The 19,907-nt window shown below is 36.4% G+C and overlaps 1 protein-coding gene across 1 annotated transcript; it reads left to right on the top strand.

Annotated features, from left to right (window-relative positions):
* The first annotated feature begins 8,216 nt into the window (after positions 1–8,216).
* Positions 8,217–12,021, top strand: LOC110889899 (G-type lectin S-receptor-like serine/threonine-protein kinase At4g27290). The gene is made up of 7 exons (XM_022137473.2): positions 8,217–9,534; positions 9,689–9,826; positions 10,102–10,226; positions 10,407–10,617; positions 10,713–10,950; positions 11,063–11,213; positions 11,498–12,021. Exons 1-7 carry the CDS (start codon positions 8,256–8,258, stop codon positions 11,801–11,803), a joined length of 2,448 nt encoding a protein of 815 aa, XP_021993165.1. The 5' UTR covers positions 8,217–8,255; the 3' UTR covers positions 11,804–12,021.
* The last annotated feature ends 7,886 nt before the right edge of the window (positions 12,022–19,907 follow it).

Below are 19,907 nucleotides of genomic sequence, written 5' to 3'. Positions count from 1 at the left end.
TGCATCATGAAAATCCTCATTGTTGAGAGTATTATTGTTCACCGAAGAAGATGGTTCTTGATTAACAAGAATTGGACGAACCACCGGTGAAACTGTTGCATTGTCACTCTCGAAAAACATCCTAGCCGCAGCATTTTCTTCAACGGCTTCAACATTGATCGAATTGAAGAAGTCATCATACTCAAACATCCAAGGTTGACCCGGATTTTTGACTGGCAAGGTGTGCCTTTGTACTCTGACCTCAGACCATTCCTCGACCCTTTTAGTCTCTAGATTCCAGACTCGTAAGTTAGGGGTGGCATACCCAAGAAAGTATCCATCAATTGCTCTTGCCCCAAACTTTCCATTAGGATCGATGATTGTGCATGGAGCTCCAAACGGTTCTAGATAAGACAAATCTGGTTTCCGTTTTTGAAGAAGCTCAAAGCAGGTCTTGTTGTGTCTTTTGACTGTAAGGACTCTGTTCAATGTGTAACATGCAGAGGCCACAGCTTCAGTCCAGAATGGAATGGGTAGCTGCGACTCTACCAACATTGTCCTAGCAGTCTCGATCAATGTGCGGTTCTTACGTTCAGCGACACCATTCTGTTGAGGAGTATAGGCTGCACTAAACTCATGAAGAATACCCTTTGAAGTACAGAACTCCGCCATGGAATGATTTTTAAATTCAGTACCATTGTCGCTACGTATCCGCCTAACCTTCAACTTATACAAATTCTCAATCTGAATGATTAAGTTTTTGATAATACCAAAAGTTTCACTCTTGTGTGCCATGAACGCAACCCAAGAAAATCTTGAATAATCATCAGTAACCACAAGGCAGTATTGGTCACCCCGAATACTCTTGTGCTTGACAGGACCGAACAAATCCATGTGCAAACGTTCAAGAGGAACTGCCACTGTGTTGATCTTCTTTGTAGGGTGCTTTTTCTTTGTTTGCTTTCCTTTCTGGCATGAAACACAGACGTCTTGAAGATGGAAATTTTTGAGGGGAACACCATTCACCAATTCATTTGAAACCAAATGATTCATTTTGCGTAAGTGAATGTGACCCATTCGTCTGTGCCAAGAGATAGTGTCTTTTTCTGTGGCTTTAGAAACGAAACAAGTTGCTTGTGCAGACGTAGTAATAGCCTGGCTCATGTCAAGAACGTACAAATCATTTATTCTTGGAGCCGACAAGAGAATCCATTCTTTTGGAATTTTGTAGCCGGGTTTCAGCACATAACATCCATTAGCATCAAAGTGTACTGAAAATTTCTTGTCACAAATTTGAGAAACACTAAGAAGATTGTGATCAAGTTGTTGCACAAAATTGATCTTGTCAAAGCTGGCAATCCCGTTAGATATCATTCCTTCACCCGTAATGTATCCACCTTTATCTCCAGCAAAAGCAACATAACCTCCTCTTATAGATTTAACATCGTAGAGAAGCTTCATGTCGCCTGTCATGTGCCTGGATGCCCCACTATCAACAATCCAGTGACTACTGATAGTTCCTCCTGAAGCACCCTGCACATGAACTCAATCAATTAGTTGGAGATGGGGACCCAAGCCATTGTGGTCTTGGGTCTTCCATTTTCATCAATGACAATAACTTCTTGTCTTTGATGGTTGGTGAATTGTGATGGTCCCCTTGACTCAGTAACCGATTTAGGTTTCCATGTCTGTTTTGTTTTACCAGAATCTTTCTTTAAAATTTTAACTTCCTGATTGTTTGAAGTTTTAGAATTTTCTGGTTTTACAGCAACAGATTGTTTTTGAGCCACATCAGTTTTAATTGCTTTTTCAATTTTCTTGACCTGTTGCCTTTTCTGTTTCTTTTCCCTTTCTTTTACAAGTCGGGGATCTTGTTTTGTGGAAACAGTTGGCTTATGGTCAGTTTTGCCACGGGGATCATCAACCTTTCCTTTTTGTTTATGAAGATATGGGCAGTTTCTAATAATATGCCCAATGGTTCCACACTCAAAACATGATCTTCGTTCAACAAACCCCGAAGAATCATGTGATCGTCTAGCCGATGATGTTGAACTTTGTGAACCCGAGGTACTAGGTTTTGAACTACTTGGTTCATTTCTTTTCTCGACAATAGCTTTCTTGACAAAATCTAAGTTAGATTGATTTTCAAACTTTTCAATTTTGTCCGTTCCCGTCGATTTCACAAAGTTAACCTTTTTCTTCTTCTTTTGGTTCGGCTTCTTGTCAGCTTGAGCCGGTGTTTTACCTTTGGGTTTGGTGTGATTTTGCTGTGTTGGCACTGTTGGTAATTTCTTGTTACCAAATTGTTTTCGAATTTCAGCTTTTGGAATAGGAGAACACTGTGTAACTGTAACTTTAGGTCCTGCCTTTCCCAAGAACTTACTCGTCGAATTCTCAAAGACTTTACAGATTAAGGATTGATTGACATTCTTAATGGGAAAATCTTTGTCTGAGTAAATTTTATCATCACCAACTAGAGTGTACAGCAAATTCACACTCTCCGGCTCTTCTGCAGATGAGGACTCAGTTGCAACAGTCTTAGCGGGTTGAACAGGGGGATCACATAGAATGTGATTCTCAAGAGGTATGTCCTCATTTTTGGCTACCGCATCAGACTTTGCTGGGACAGTATCGTCAGATTCATCATCAGATGAATCAGCATCCTCAATCACAACTGGAGGATCTTGATTCTGTTCAGCACTCACAAATGTATCTGCTGACACATCTGAATCTGAGGATACTTCCTTTTGGTATCCGAGCCCTGCAGCAAACTCCTTAACATCTAGAGGCACAGAAGGTTCAAAGAAAACCCTGTCCTCTTCATCAGGCATGGCGTCATAATTATGTCTCACTGGTGGTGGACACTTCTTGTAGCCTATGCATGTGACATCTCTCTTTTCCTTCTGAACGTCAATGATGTGATCTAACACATAGCTAGAACTCAAATAACTGTCTAGCTTGAGTTTGATTGCATCACTTTCGGTTTTCACACAAGCCATCTCTTTTTGCATACTCTCAAGACGAGATATATACAAATTAATATCAGTTTGTTTTCTTGAAACCATTTTAGTCAGTTCTGTTTTATCCTTCTTTAATGTTTCAATTACTGACTTAAATTCTTTTTCATGGTTTTCATAAAACATGTTGGCTTCTGTGCATTTAGAGAGGTCCACAGTCAACTTCTGATTGTGGATGAATGTCACATCATATTTCTCTTGCAAAGCGTCATGCTTACTTTGCAAGTCACTCAAATTCTCATTCACAGTAGTATGTTTGTCTTGCAAGTCAAACAAACTAGCTTGTAAAGCATCATGTTTGCCTTGCAACTCAGACATACTTTTCTCCAGATCAGCACATCTAGCATGCAACCTAGCACATTCATCACAATTAACAGCAGTGGGTTCATCGACACATACCTGACTTGATGAACCGTCGACATTAGCCATAAAGGCTGAATGGAGAGAAGATGAAGTATAAGCAGCTTGATCCACCAGAATAGATCTTCTTTGAGTTTCTGCTGCAGCTTCCTCCAAAAGTTCATCAATATCTGCATCGATTGCTGCATTCGATGTCTCACCCACATAATCATCACCAGAATTGGATGATTCTTCATCAGCACTCCTGCTATAACCAGAAGAGTCTTCATCTTCAGACGATTCACCACCACTGGCAGAAGATTCTCCACCACTGGTGTGAACTAGCTCCTTCACAATCTGAGCAAAACATGTTGTTTCATCAGGAGCATCACCACCCAACTGGATTGACCAGTCACAACCTTCATCCACCTGAACTGCAAGTGCTCGGTTGGTTTGGTTATTTGCAGGCACCAATGAACGCTCAGTGTTCCTGTTCTGATTCTGCTGGTTGCCTCGGTTTCTGAAGGGATTTTGATTCCCGTGCTGTACTGGCTTTGTACATTCCCTTTTAAAGTGGCCCCGTTCACCACAGTTGAAGCACTTAACAGCCTGCTTATCGAACCCATACTTGGTGTCTCGCTTACTTTCCAAGCTGGTTCTGCCAGTACTTTCCATCCAATCCTTTGCTCTTCTCACAGCACTCGCAAAGGCCCACTTGATATCCATCAAGTCCATCTCTTCCTTATCAATCTGCCTGTAATCTTCTTGTGTCAGATTAATGTTTCCAATCTGACCTTCTATCAACCCACAGTACGCGCTCACTACAGTGTTAAGCAGCTCCATGTGTTCCTTAGCTACTTCTACACTGATTTTAGAAAAAACTTGAAGTGTCAAGCTGTACTGTATTTGGCTTTGATTGTTGACCTGCAGCAGATGATGTTCCTCCATAACACGCATATTGTGGTTGTTGAGTAGGAGGAGGAGGAGGTGGTTGTATTGGATTTCCATACAAATCTGTGGTTGGAGGCGGCTTTACAGGAACTTGCACTGGATTGCCATACATATCCGTGCTTGTGACAAACGCCGTTTGAAGTGGAGCATGTGAACCGGCTTTTGCAGATGAAGTAGTGGAGGTGCCATAATACATCTCTGGATTCTGTGGCACTGCAACTCTCTTTGCCTTCAACGTTTCTTCCTGATCCTTGTTCTCCAGAAGCTGCACGAAATCGTTGATATTTGTGGTTTTCAACGTTCCGTTGTACTTCAAGATTTCCAGGAAGTTATTCCATTGAGGAGGCAATGCATCGGCAAACTTCTTTACCACCTCTGTTGGAGTCGTTGTGACTTCAAAGTTGGTCAGCTCAGTAAGTAGGTGATAGAAACGGCTTGTCATATCTCCCAATGACTCCTTATCCATACATGTGAAGCCATCGAATTCTTTCTTCAGTAGATCTCGTCGTAGTTGACGTGTGGCTTCATTACCTACTCCTCTTGTTTTCAATGCATCCCACAGCTTCTTCGTAGTCTTGAAACTGACGAACTGATGATAAATATCCTTGCTCAGTGCTTGAGTGAGAATAGCGTATGCTTTCTTTTCTAAGTCATACGTCTTCTTTTGATCATCAGGAAGATCGGCAAATGTAGCTGTCGAAGAAGCAGCAATCTCGATAGATTGATCGAATTCCGTAGTGAACCGCAACCATAACTCTGTATTTTGACCAAGAATGTATGTATGGAAACGATCAACCCATCCCGGATATTCATTAAGATGCATCAACTTTGGAGGCCTGTTCAAACTTCCGGTTTCACTTTCGCTTAGAAGAAGACTTTGAATACTCGGAGTTTGATTTGAAACAAACGCCCATTGACCAGCTGGAGTGGCATTTGTTTGTGAGGATGTAGATACCGGAGATTCGGCCCATGATGGAGATTGACTGGTATTCATGTATTTTCCACTGTCTGGAGCCGGACTTCCCCACCAACTCGGATTCATGATAGATAAGCAAAATAAATGCTAAGTAAGAATGATCCGAAAGATACACAACCGAAATATCCTGGTCGAAAGATCTGAAATCACAGAAACTTGTTAACAATAAACAGACCACAATCGAAAGATATAACCTTGTTCGAAGGATCAACAGTACTCGAAAGATTACTGTTGACTCTCGAACAATGATTTCGAAAGATTCAAGAACTCGAAAGATTCCCTTTCGAAAGATCCTTATCTTTCGAGCTAAATCCTTATCTTTCGAACAACAGATCTCGAAAGATTCACCAATACGATAGATCCTTATCTTTCGGAAACTTGTCTTTCGAAAAGATTCCTTTCTCGAAGGATATGATTCAGACTTCGAAGGATGGGTCGAAGGATAGCAATCTTTCGAGCCTTCCTTGATCGACAGATGTCGAAGGATAGTCTTTCGATGTCGAAAGATATCTTTCGAGACCTCTGACACAGACTGATCTGATGTGAAAGGTTGGTGAAAAAGGTGATGGGTTGGTGAAGTACTTTCGGCAGAAAGGTATGTTCTGCACACGGATCTTCACCAACTTTTTGACTTTCAAAAACAATGCCCAAAAATGGCAAACCTTATCCACCAAGTCCAGTCACCGGAAACACACCGGAAATTGGCCGGAAAACACAAAGTTTCTTAAAAACCAATTTCCAAGTTACCCAACCCAACTTTAGACACTCCCGGTTAGTTTAGACACGTTTTTACTCAAAGAAAATGCAAGAAACCAAGTAAAAACAGGTGCAAAACCAAGTGTTTCAACACACCAAAACTTGTAAAAACCCGGTTTTAAACAAGGTAAAGAGCGAGGCTCTGATACCACTTGTAGGTCCCTTTTCGCGGAGGATTACGAACCTAAACCTTGTTATACAAACCTACTAGCGAGTGCGGAATCCAAGCTAGCAAGCAAACCGAGTTAGTAGCAAGTAGAGAAACAAACACACGAGTTCACCGATTAACACAACTTGTATTAATGCAATGAGGGTTCGGTTACAAGCTCAATGTTTACAGAAATGTTCTATAAACTCTCTCAGTGTGTGTGAGTTCTGGACAGAATGCTCTCAACACTCTCTATCTCTCGGATGTGCAAATGACAGAACTAACTCACACATACATTGCATGGGTATATATATACCCAGCCCATGATGCCAGATCGAAGGATCCGAAGGATGGTCCGAAGGATCATCTTTCGGATACAATGCTTTCGAAGGATTAGCAAGGACCTCGAAGGATAGTCTTTCGAGGTCTATCATTCGAAGCATATCTTTCGATGAGATCGAAGGATCCAAATTATCCTTCGATCTCTACATCATCCTTCGATCAGAACATCTTTCAATATACAAACTGTTGTCCAAGTCAAACCGGAGGATGGTTGACTTGGTCAACTTACAACACAAATCAGGACATTGTTACATACAGACCGAATACAGACAAAGTACAGACACAAGTGCACCAACACATCATGCTTGGATGGAAGAATTTATTTTTAATACCATGATGTCTGGTCATGAAGTTGAGAAAGAAAAAGTTGTTTCCCATTCAAAACTGGGTAAAACAGTTCTAAAGAATGCATAGACAGGTAATCTCGAAACTACCGAAGTTGTAACTAGGAAAAGGAAACCTACAGATATTGCGATAAAGGCGAATCAAAGAATTAGGCTTAAAAAGGTGCGAGCGTTACAAGAAGTGAAAGATCTTGGTGGAACAATGGAAGTTGGTATTGAGGGAGAGTGTGAAACTTGGTGCAATACCAACGAAGAGTTAATGCGGAAGTTATTAGAGTGGTTTGGTTTTGGTCTCATGGAATGGCTTGGAGGATAATAATAATAATAATAGTAATAATAATAATAATAATAATAATAATAATAATAATAATAATAATAATAATAATAATAATCATTATTATTTCTATGCTTATCTTTTAGTAATTAAATAATTGTTTTAAATGTGAATCGGATAGAGATCAGAAGCCAAGATTGAATTGGTGGGGGTTAGTTTTGCTTTTAATTGCTTTCTAGTTTGAGTCTATTTACAATTAAGTTTTTTTTTTTTTTTTTTTTTTGAAAGGCCTATTTACAATTAAGTTAGTTGGTGGTGATCAAGGCTATAAATATGAATGTACGTAAGTTTTCCACTCAATAATAAATAAACTAGTTTGTTTCTTTTTCTCTTGTCTGACGATTTGATTGAACATCAAGTTTTATTTTACTATACAAATTTTATTTTGTTTGCTCAATAGTATTAAGCAATAAGTGTAGTTTAAGTTGTGTTTTCTTGATTCACTTGTTTAAATGACATCAGGTTTAACACTCTACGTGGCTTATTTCATAGGCAAGTGGCTTATTTCATAGGCAAAAGTAGAGATGAAAGTAAATTGTATAATGTTCATAAAGATGATACTCTTCAAGTAAGAAATCAAATGTTGTTTACAAAGAACTATTTAAAGATATGTAATTTATATTTGTATTTATAGATTTGCAAAATATAGGTGCCTCATTAATTTAAATTTTTTCATTATTACATTTAGTTATTTATTATAAATAATTTTTTTATTGCATAAGTTTTACATATTCAATTCTTGTAGTGCACGAATTTTTTAACTAGTTAAGTGAATTAGCCAATTCCTAATTTAAGTCTGTAATAATAATTATATAAGTTTATATGTAATTAAAAGGCATAGAGTCATATAACATACAATTGAATAGTCACGATTTGCGGCGCGGTCGATGACATGGATATGATATGACTTCTTAATTCTTACTTGACATACTGCGTTCGTGATACTCCACCAGAACACATTGAACCTTCCAAGTATCAAACTTCAAATTGATTTTTACCTTCTTGAATCATCTAAAATGGAATTTTATTATTAATTTCTTGATGACATGTTAATGTAGGAGAGAGAGAGATGAAGATGGCCAAGATCAAGTTGATCTTTGGATTCCTTCTACTTTATGCATCAGCACCTCGTAGCCATGCTGCAGACACCATAACTGCAAACCAAATCCTTAGATATAACCAAACCATCATTTCTCCACAAGAAACCTTCGAACTTGGTTTCTTTAGCCCGGGTAACTCCATCAACCATTATGTCGGAATTTGGTACAAGAAAATATCGACCGGAACCGTTGTATGGGTAGCCAACCGGAAGACACCACTCACACATACCTCTGTCGAGCTAACTCTCACCCTTCAAGGAGTTTTAATTCTTCGGGACGCTACCACGGGCACTGTCATATGGGCGTCAGCGAACTCATCAACGACATCAGCAAGGAATCCAATTGGCCAGCTTTTAGATACAGGCAACTTTATAATTTACGACAACAATCAAGAAAATCCCATATGGCAAAGTTTTGAATTTATTACAGACACTTTTCTTCCTGGAATGAAGGTGGGCTGGAATTTGGTTACAGGAACTGAAACGCGCTACACGTCAAAGAAATCCGATGATGATCCTGCTGCTGGTGAGTTTTCTGCTGGGCTTGATATTAGAGGTTATCCTCAGACGATTGTAACAGATGGCCTGGAAATAAAATTCAGGGACGGTCCATGGAATGGGCTCAGGTTTAGCGGAGCTCCTAATTTGAGACCAAACCCCATCTACAACTTTACCTTTGTTCTTAATGAGAAAGAAATTTACTACCAGTACAATCTTATAAATACTTCGGTTTTTACCCGGCTGGTGTTACAACCAAGTGGTCGTATAGAGCGCTTATTATGGATTGATAGCAAACAGGTATGGGACATTTATCTGACCAGACAAAATGATATCTGTGATCAGTACGCGGTGTGTGGGCCATTTGGGAGCTGCAACATTGATAACTCCCCGGTTTGTGAATGTTTGAAGGGGTTTGAGCCCACATCTCCTGATCAGTGGAGGGTTGGAGATTGGTCACAAGGGTGTCGACATACTGTCCCTTTGGATTGTGAACCTGGGGAGGGGTTCAACAAATACTCAAATCTGAAGTTACCCGACACTCAGAGGTCATGGTATAATATGACGATGACCCTTGTAGAGTGTGAGAAATTGTGTAAAAAGAATTGTTCATGTACCGCTTACACAAATGCGAATATCTCAGGGTCTGGGAGTGGTTGCTTGCTGTGGTTTGGCGACCTAAATGATATCAGAACGTTTGCTGATACTACTGGTGACACTCTTTATATACGAATGCCACCTTCAGAGCTAGGTAAATCCGAACAAAAGATCTAATTTTCATTACTATCTTGATAATTATCCGTCTAACTGTCAAATGAATATTGGTAAATCGGAACAAAAGATTTATTTTCATTACTATATAATTATCCGTCAAAATGTCAAATGAATATTATGTTTTGGCACAGACTCGATAGAAAAAAGCCAAAGCTCAGGTGCAGGGAGAAGAATACGAGTTATTGTCCCCATAGCATTTGTGGTTTTGATCATACTAGTTTCAATATGCTTATTCTATCGTTATTATAGCAAGAAGCACCAGCAACAAGGTATGAAGTTTGAAAACCAATTTACCTAACCAGAAAGATATAAGGGGCCACTGGCCAAAATGTATTTTTCAACTGCATTCAACCTTTTAAACCTATAAACTGCAAAAACTTATTACATATGTAATAAAATTCCTTGAAACAGATTTGTGACACTAATTTATTATATCCAATTTTGATGGTTGGAAAAATTGTTCCTAATCAACCAAGAAAAAGACTATATCTTGCCCTTTATTTAGTAGTTCTTTTGAATAAAGTTGTGGTTACTCCCCTCACAGGGACATCCGAAAACGATGAAGATCTAGAGCTGCCACTATTTGGCTTGTCTACATTACTTAAAGCTACAAACAACTTTTCAATGAACAACAAACTTGGAGAGGGGGGCTTTGGACCAGTTCACAAGGTATTATATGACTCCATGGACTTCAATGTATATAGCACATATGGTGTTCTTTAGTTTCTACGCACTTGTTATAAAAAAAAATAACGCAAATAACTATTAAAAATATGTGGAGTTAAACAAGTTGGTTTGAAGATGCATAGAAGGCTTTCATGTTATACTTATCTTAAAAAAATGTTTAAGGGTGTGCTCGAAGACGGGCAAGAAATAGCAGTGAAACGGCTAGCAAAAACATCAACCCAAGGACTTCACGAGTTCAAGAATGAAGTCATCCTTATATCTAAACTACAACATCGCAATCTTGTCAAACTCTTGGGTTGCTGCATAGAGGGAGCTGAAAAGATGTTGATTTATGAATACATGCCAAACAAAGGCCTTGATTCTATCCTATTTGGTAAATGAAGAACCGTCTGATTTGATTAGTTCTCTAAAAACAGAGAAAATTATAAAGTCATTAAGACTGTAAACTAAAATTCAAACTATTGACAGATAAAACTCAAAGCAAACTCCTTGATTGGCCTGCACGATACCACATAATCATGGGAATTGCTCGAGGACTTCTTTATCTTCATCAGGATTCTCGACTGAGAATCATACATAGAGATCTCAAAGTCAGCAATATTTTACTTGACAAAGATATGAACCCAAAGATATCTGATTTTGGGATGGCTAGAATTTTTGGAGGAAATCAGATACAGGCAAACACAAACAGAGTGGTTGGAACATAGTGAGATTCATCTACCACAACATCATCAAATTTATTTAGTGAACCATTTACATTAACTTTGATCATCAAATTTATTTAGTGAAGCATTTACATTAACTTTAATTCTTCCCAGTGGCTACATGGCGCCAGAGTATGCAGGAAATGGTATATTTTCAATAAAATCAGACGTATATAGCTTCGGAGTGTTAGTGCTGGAAATTTTGAGTGGGGAAAAAAACAAAGGGTTCGTCCACAAAGAACATTGGGACAACCTTATCGGATATGTAAGTTTGGGCCTGTTTTTGTTTCTTTTTTTTTTTATTATTTTTAAGAATGGAAGTCACTATTTTCACCAAGAGAAAAAATTAATTTAAATTAAGCTAATATATCCCTGCTTTCAAAGTGATGATGTGCAATTTGTACATGTTGATCTTTTCCTCATGTGGTGGCTAACCTCAAAATTACCTTAACTGAAAACTTCTTGATAGTTACCTTATCAAGAAAGATATCAAAAGATAGTTACCTGTTTTTATGAAACAAGATAACATACGACTTGTGTCCTTGACAGGCATGGGGACTCCATAATGCTGGCGAATCCTTGCAATTAGTTGCCAAGTGCCTAGGTGAAACAATAAATGTATCACAAGCTAGGCGTTTCGTCCATGTTGGTTTGTTGTGTGTTCAAGGTCACCCAGAAGATAGACCCACTATGACATCTGTGATCATGATGTTGGGGAGTGAGATTTCATTGCCTTCACCCAAAGAACCAGGATTTTACTTTGGAAAAACTAAGCACGATACTAATCAATCTTCAAGTTCATACGGAACAAGTTCTAATAATGAACTAAGCATTACAATGTTGAATGGTAGATAAAATGAAAGTTACATGTTTTAAACCAACAACTTCTAGCTAAAAGCTCATTAGGCATTTTGGATTGACCAACATGAGCTATAGTATTGTGTAAATAATATGAACTTTTGTATCTTGCCAGTTGCTTGGACAGGGATATATAATAAACACGTATCACAAATAAGTTACTCATCTCATCTTGGTTTTAAGGATATTTACAATGATTGTACACAACATCACTTCTAACTAGTTGTTGTACTCTATCTCTACTTAATAACATGTACCTTTGAGAAATTTGCATCAAACCCATCTGACTATATAGGAGATTATACTACTAGCTTCAAGGATTAATTTCTTTGCTACTACAAAATAATAAAGACGGAGCAAAAGGTTTTTGTTTTGTCGATTCAAGACTCCTAAGGCCGTTCAAAGTGTGCTCTCATGGCGTATGCCCAAGGCCGTTCAAAGTGTGCTTAGGTACTACGTATATTTTTTGTGCATCTTCATGATCTTGATCTCGTTGATTCATAGAAACCCATTCTTACTTTACTCTTTATCTACATAAATCTCGTTTTATTGTTAATGGGATGTTGGTTTTCGATCTTTAGTTTTGTATAGTGTTACGATCCAATTTGAGAGAGATAGAAGTGGAGAGGAAAAAGGAAGAAATCTACAGATGACCTAATGTTCCTTATTCTAATCACTATTATTTTCTTATAGCAATACCTCTCCTTTAAATGCACATCGCCACGATAAAGCATCAACATTTGCTGAGCTCTTTTTAGATTTTTGAAGGCAAAGATAGTTGAGAATAGCATAAAATTACAATCATCAACCCAGTTCTTGTAAAGACGATTATAGGAATAGTGATAGTGTTGACTATTGTTGGAGCATAAAGTATGTAGCCAAATTTTTTACCCATATGGCTCATTTTAGCAGATATATGAGCAAGAGGAACCACGTTGATTGATCTTGATTCGGTCTTCACTATCATAACACGCATTACTTTCAAATATTTTAGTGGAAACTTGCCATAGGCAGTTTTTCCGGAGAGCATGATTGCAATGTCATAAACTTCAACTCTTGTTGGGGTTGGGTAATCTATCACGCCTTCTAGAATGCTTGTTGCTATTATAACTAATTTCTGTATGTTTTGGCCCCATCTAATAATGTATGCTACAGTAAGTAAAGGGACTTCTTTAACAAGAATAGCCCCTGCATTAAGGAATTGAGCAGCATCTTTAAATTGACTTAATTAAAATCAGCACCCCTCTTTTAGCATCTTGGCCTACCACATACTAATAACTGACAATATTCACCACATCCCTGATATATGTGACAATTGTATATTAGTGATGTAGTGCATATAAATTTAGAAATCCAGAGATCAATAGTAACCTCTATCATAATCAGAACGTGTCAGAAACAAGTCGTTCCAATACAACCCTTGGTTCACAGTTCAGTAATATTCTAATATTACCAACTAGGTTTCAGTAAAATTAGATGGTGAAAATTACATGACACGGAAGCATCATATGATCACCATTCTCAAGACTATGGGACTGCAAAAATTTATCAACCAAAATCATCTGGTACCAGATAAAGATTCAAAGGATTTTAGCGAGTAGGAGAAGCAAGACAGATACGTCTCAGCTTGCATCAACGCAACTCTAGATTCATAGATCACCCACCTATCAATTGGAACAACATCAACAACAGGTTTTTGGAAAATAATTAAACATAATAATTTCGAATGTTGAAACAGGGAACCTAGAATATAACTCGATCAGTACTGTGATAAGCCAAGAACATGGCAGATTAATTGAACTCTAGAGGAGACCCTGTACCTGATTAAGCCTAAGATTGCATGTGGAAATATATTTTGCGAACCATCATAACATGAACTGACTTTAAAGCTTACCCCTGAAAGTCAAACTTACACCTGAAAGTTTTTAGGGGCTTTAAAGTAATTTCCTATTCTTGTATAGGGGCTATAAATAGGTTCATTAGCTTGTAATAGCAAAAGGTGTAAGATATGGGGTTTTGACTTTGTATCAAAGAGATCCAAGGTTTTCGTGTGTATGCATGCAAACTCATTGAAATACAAGAAAGGAATTATATTTACATCTTGTTGTTTTCGTAATTTCATCATCAACAAATTGAGAGATCATGCATCTCAATTCGTATCCGTTCAAGATCTATCGTCGTAAAATCAATATATTCATGATTATTTTAGGTTGAAGGCAATAAGAAGAGAAGCAAACTTACCCACAATAGGTTTACTTCAATATGAGAAATTATCAAAAGAACTAATAGCGAATTATATAATAGGAGTCAAAATACATAGGAGACTCATGGACAAAGAAAATGTTCTAGATACAATGGTAGGTCACAGGGAAGCATATTAACAAATCCGAAACAAATATCTATCTATACTTTCGAAAAGGAGAAATCCAAGTGACATAGCACACGGGTCTTACCGCTAGTACTATATAATAAAAGAAATCATTTTTGGGACACTTGTCATCATATTAGGCGATGTCTTATAGATAATTATTATTTAGTTTAATCTCTTATGGATAATTACTATTTAGTTTAATCTCTTATAGATAATTATTATTTAGTTTAATCTATTCTAATTAATTATATAGATAACTCTCCTACTAAATATTATTTAGTTTAATCACCAAAACCAAACTTTGTGATAATATATTTTTATTTTTTATTTTCATTATTAAAAAAATTATTATATTGATTTTATTACATAATTTTTAAACAAGTTGTGTATAACTTATAATATTACTTTATATATAAAATTAGGTTTATTACGGGTGTTTCTAAAATATAATCTATTTTATATTTTATCAGTCAAATAGCTGCTTATTTGCTTCTTGAATAACATTTTTGACCACTGTATATTTTTTCAATAATCATCTCCATAATCACCATATCTATGGCGTACCAAGTATATCCATTAGTTTTTTTTAAATATAATTTTCTTATTATTTGGTATATAAAGTAATATTTATTCAACCCATGTAATACACGAGGATTTTTAAAGATATAATTTTTTTATTATTTAGTAAACAATATTACATTTATTCATTGTAATACACATGGTTTTAATGATATAATTTTTTTATTTGGTATATAAAATTACATTGAGTAAATTACAAGTTTTGTCCTTTATGTTTACATCAAATTCCAAGCGCTGTTCTTTAAGCCAAAAGTTGACAGGCGGTGTCCTTTACCTTTTAAAATCTTGCATGTTTTGTCCTTTAGGCCAAGCCTGGTTAGAAACCTTAGTTAAAATATGTCATGTGCAAGACACATGAGGGTAAAATGGTCTTTCCCTCTCAAGTCATTTATTTCCCCATTTATATCCCAAAATTAAAACCACATGCTTCACTCATCATCATCAATCTGAACCCTAACAACTACTTCACAAACCCTAGATTCAACCCTAAACCGCCATAGATCTCATAAAACAAGAGCTTCTAAAAAAACGGCAAGCACTCTCGGAGAAAACCGGCGGCTGGAAAGTCTTCAAACGGATCCAAAAGCTTCAGGAAGAAGAAAAACGAGAGGGTGATGATGACCGGTTACGGTTTCTGAAACAACTGGTTACGTTGTTTGGAGAGAATGATGATGACCGGTTACGGTTTCTGAAACAACCGGTTACGTTCTTGGGTTTATTTTTCATATTTCCCTTGAATTTTGGTTAAATTGATGAGAAATTGAAGTGGGTGTTGTTCAAGTTTTGATTTTTCATTGTAGGATTTTGTGTTTTTATTTGTTCAAGTGGGTGTTGTTCATGTTTTTGATTTTTTGTTGTGGGTGTTTGTTTTTGTTTGTGTTTGGTTTAATGGTGTGACTGAAGATAATCAATAATAATGTTATTATTTATGTTCTGGTTGTGTACTCTGTTATCGCCTGTTTTATATATTTGCCAGTACCTATATATTCAATAATAATCCATTTCTTTAGTAACATGTTGAATTTGATAATACGGTTGCGCCAATATGGGTGTTTGGTATTAACTCATATGAGATTATTAAGGAGCAAAATAACCTAATTGCTTGCACTTACATGTTATGTGTTGTTTTACATTCATCATTTTATTTTTAAAACCTTTCGGTTCCATTTCAGTTGATTAAAATTTCAGTTGATTAAAATTGGTCATATCTCGCAATTGTCTTGGGGGGTTTTTAGGTAGGGTAGTTGATTTAGAGAATGTGGTGATGGTGGTTGTAGATGACGAAGGGTGGTGGCAGTGGTGATGACGGCTGTTGTTGGTTTGGAGATGGTGGTGGTGGTGGTGGTGGAATGGTGGGGGTTGAGAGAGATTGGGTTGTGGTGGTCTTAGACTACAGAGAAAGAGAGTTTAGAATTTTTTTTTTCAGTTTTGTAGATATAGTCCCTCAATAATAAGTGTTTACAAAATAACCCCTGTGAAGGTGAAATGACAAGTATGCCCTCATGTGCAATGCACATGACCATACTTAACCAAAAAATCTGACTGAGTTTGGCCTAAAGGACAAAACGTGCAAGATTTTGAAAGGTAAAGGACACCGCCTGTCAACTTTTGGCTTAAAGGACAGCACCTGAAATTTGATGTAAACATGAAGGACAAAACTTGTAATTTACTCAATTACATTTATTCAACCCGTATAATACATATAGTTCTTATAGATATAACTTTTTATTATTTGATATATACAAAATTAAATTTATTCAACCATGCAATAAAGGAGGTTTTTAAAGATATTTTGTTTTATTATTTATTATATCAAATTTATTTATTCAACCCGTGTAATACACGGGGTTATAACCTAGTATATAATATAAAAGACAATAATATCTCTAGCTAATTAATATTATCACACTACTAGAAATTTGGCATTTTCTAACAAGCTTTTCTGTCACAAATGCGTAGCAAACTCGGATTTGCTACGCATTTGCAACAAAACGTCGATGTTGGAAAAAGCTCCGTCGGAAACTATTTGCTACACAATTGCTACGCAAATTTTAACTCAATTCCTACAAAAATATTGTGTCACAAAATTTGCAATGTATTTCCTACGTACTTCTTAATTGGTTTATTTTAATGCTTGCAACACATTTCTAACGGAATAGTTAAATTTTTTTTTTAACCCATTTGTAACGGAACAGTTAAAATGAAAACAAAAAAAAAAACTAAAAGTATACTATTTTACCTTTAAAAAATGCAAAAGAAAAAAAAAATCACCGAAAAATTATAGAACATGTTTTAAAATCCACAATACAACTAACAAACTTGTAGCATCCATTAAGCAACGTCTAGTATGTCTAAAACACAAAACAAACTTTTAACATGCATATGTTTAAAATGATACCAACTGAAAACTAATTACTAGATCGCCAATTCTTCATGAAATCTTGTAACTCTTTTCTCACTGCTTCATTGATGTTTGTTGAAGATCTTCTCTTACTTTTCTCTTGACTTCAAGACGAGTGATAAGATCATCCCGCGCTTTCGTCTATTTCGAGTCGAGCTTGAATGTCTGCCAATTGTGTTCGCATAGCTAGAGCCTAATAATGTTACAACAAAATGAGATTAGAAACTTACAAAAATAAAATGAAAGTCATGTTCATAAATAATCGATTAAATGAGCTATTACTAATCAATCTCGTTTCCACATGTACCTAAATACTAGTTGACTAGAACCCATTTTTTGTCAAAAGATTTCTATTTTATTCAATAGTTCTTGGTCAACCCAACTGACACATTTTAAGATTCAGGTCAAACATTCAATTGTTACAGTCTCTAACATCCAAATCATATCTCTATAGAACTACTGCAAACCAATAGCACAAATCTATCACTAAAATTAGAGAAACTACCTGGAACAATTTAAATCCTAAACTGATTCGTTCTGGTATTCATAGCATTCGGATCAATCACAATCAATAGAACACCATGCCACTATAATATTTCACATACTTGACAAGCTATCTCGAGTTCATATTAAGGTGTTTCGAGGATACGGTGGTATTAAGGACCTATTGATCAGATAATCAAAAACATCACAACAAGTATACAATTCGATTAGATGTAATAATATATACTTATATAGAATATAAATGATCATTTAATTACTATTATTATATTAAAATTTTCCCTTTAAGCTAAACATCCGTGACCAGATAAAGCTTGCAACAAATATCAGTTAACTACTTATATTAAAATTTTCCCTTTTAAGCTAAACATCCGTGACCAGATAAAAGCTTGCAACAAACATGATCTATTGACCTCCATCTGGGCTTCTATCTTAATATGACAGACCAAGAACGACTATTCCAAGTGGCCCACAAATAGATCCAGATTGACCATTAGTTGGCCCAAGGACTGATTTAAATGAGTGTTACCTTACTCAAAAAGAGGTCCATTATAAACCCCCCGTAGGCCAATCCATTAACAAATCCAGTTACATTTGGCCCAAGTCCAGAATAAGGCTCAAATCCATGTCCATGAAGCAAACCTTGACAAATAAAAAAAAAAAACTACCGGAAGTTACCACGCATTGCGGCGGTGCACTATTGAATATCGAAGCGTAGATAAAAAAGCGTGTGGCGACGATATATTTGTAAATCACTAAAACACTAAAAAAACTACATCGTTGTAAAAATATACCTTAAGGAATACGAAAGCGAACTTTAGAAAAACGTATAATAATAAAGTAAAACGTGAAAAACCGTAAAAAATAAAATCAAAAGAGGAAAAGGAAAAAGACCTACAAAAGTTTTGATAACTAGTTCAAATTAAATTATATCGATACACTTATAAAAATAAGCACGTCGTAACAACACATTCGGAACTATATAAAATTGTAAGAGTAAATTACAAGTTTTGTCCTTTATGTTTGTCCCAAACTTTAGACGTTGTCATTTACCTTTAAAATTGATGACTTTTGTACTTAATGTTTGAAAATGTTGCATGTTATGTCCATTATGGCAAACTCAGTTATAATTTTCAGTTAAATCAAGTCATGTGCAGTGCACATGTTACACCTCCCACTTGTCTTTCCCCCTTATATAATAAGCTGTTCTACCCCAATCCTTTCACATTTGCAAATTAGGGTTCATTGAACTCATCATCTTCAACAGCTTCGAACAACAAGATGTAAAGGGATTCGCAACTGGTTGTTGACGGTGAAGGTGATAGGAACGTGGGGACTTCTGTTCTTGAGGTAAGCAATCTTATTATTCTCAAGGTACTTAGAAGACTCTTGATTTGCTATATTTTGTTAAATAATGAATTCTTGTGAGCTGTCATTATGTGATCAAACATTTGCTTCTCAGGAGTCTTCAACAATACATTCTAATGCAAATCTCGAGGTTCGTGGGCAAGGTTTATTGAACTTGTCAGGGCCAGGTGACTGTATTGAAGCACAACGACTGGCTCTCTCACTGTTTTATGGTGTTAATGTAAACATCTGCATCGTTATTATTTTTATGTTTATTAGATCTACCAATATACATATGGATTAACTAATCCTTTTACCTCTTGTTGTTTGAAGATTGATCCAGGTTCTGTTTTGTGTGGTCCTTTAGAAAATGCTACAGCTGATGCATAACTCATAGGATCCGAATCGTACTCACCTGTAACAGATTCGGATTCGGTATGATCCAGATGCGAGAAATCAAATCGAACATAAACCGAATTAGAATCTACCGGATCAAATCGTTGTACGCATTATAACAAAACCTAAACTGCTTTTAGCGGCTAAATCAGGGGTTATGAGAATGCAAAATTGTTCGAAACAACAGAGAGGTCAATCGAGAGGAGAAAATCAGGGCGGGAGATCTCTCTCACTCTAGATTTTCTTTACCCCTAATTTAATGGGTGATGATGAACCCTAATTTGAAATGTGAAAGGATTGGGGTAGAACATGGTATTAAATAAGGGAAAAAGACAACTGGGAGGTGTAATGACATTTCTACCCTCATGTGCACTGCACATGACTTGATTTAACTGAAAATTATAACTGGGTTTGCCATAAAGGACATAACGTGCAACATTTTCAAACATTAAGTACAAAAGTCATCAATTTTAAAGGTAAAGGACAGCGCCTGAAATTTGGGACAA

Source organism: Helianthus annuus, unplaced genomic scaffold (assembly GCF_002127325.2).
Source record: "Helianthus annuus cultivar XRQ/B unplaced genomic scaffold, HanXRQr2.0-SUNRISE HanXRQChr00c057, whole genome shotgun sequence".
Classification (NCBI taxonomy): domain Eukaryota; kingdom Viridiplantae; phylum Streptophyta; class Magnoliopsida; order Asterales; family Asteraceae; genus Helianthus; species Helianthus annuus.
This window is presented reverse-complemented; position numbering and strand designations above follow the sequence as displayed.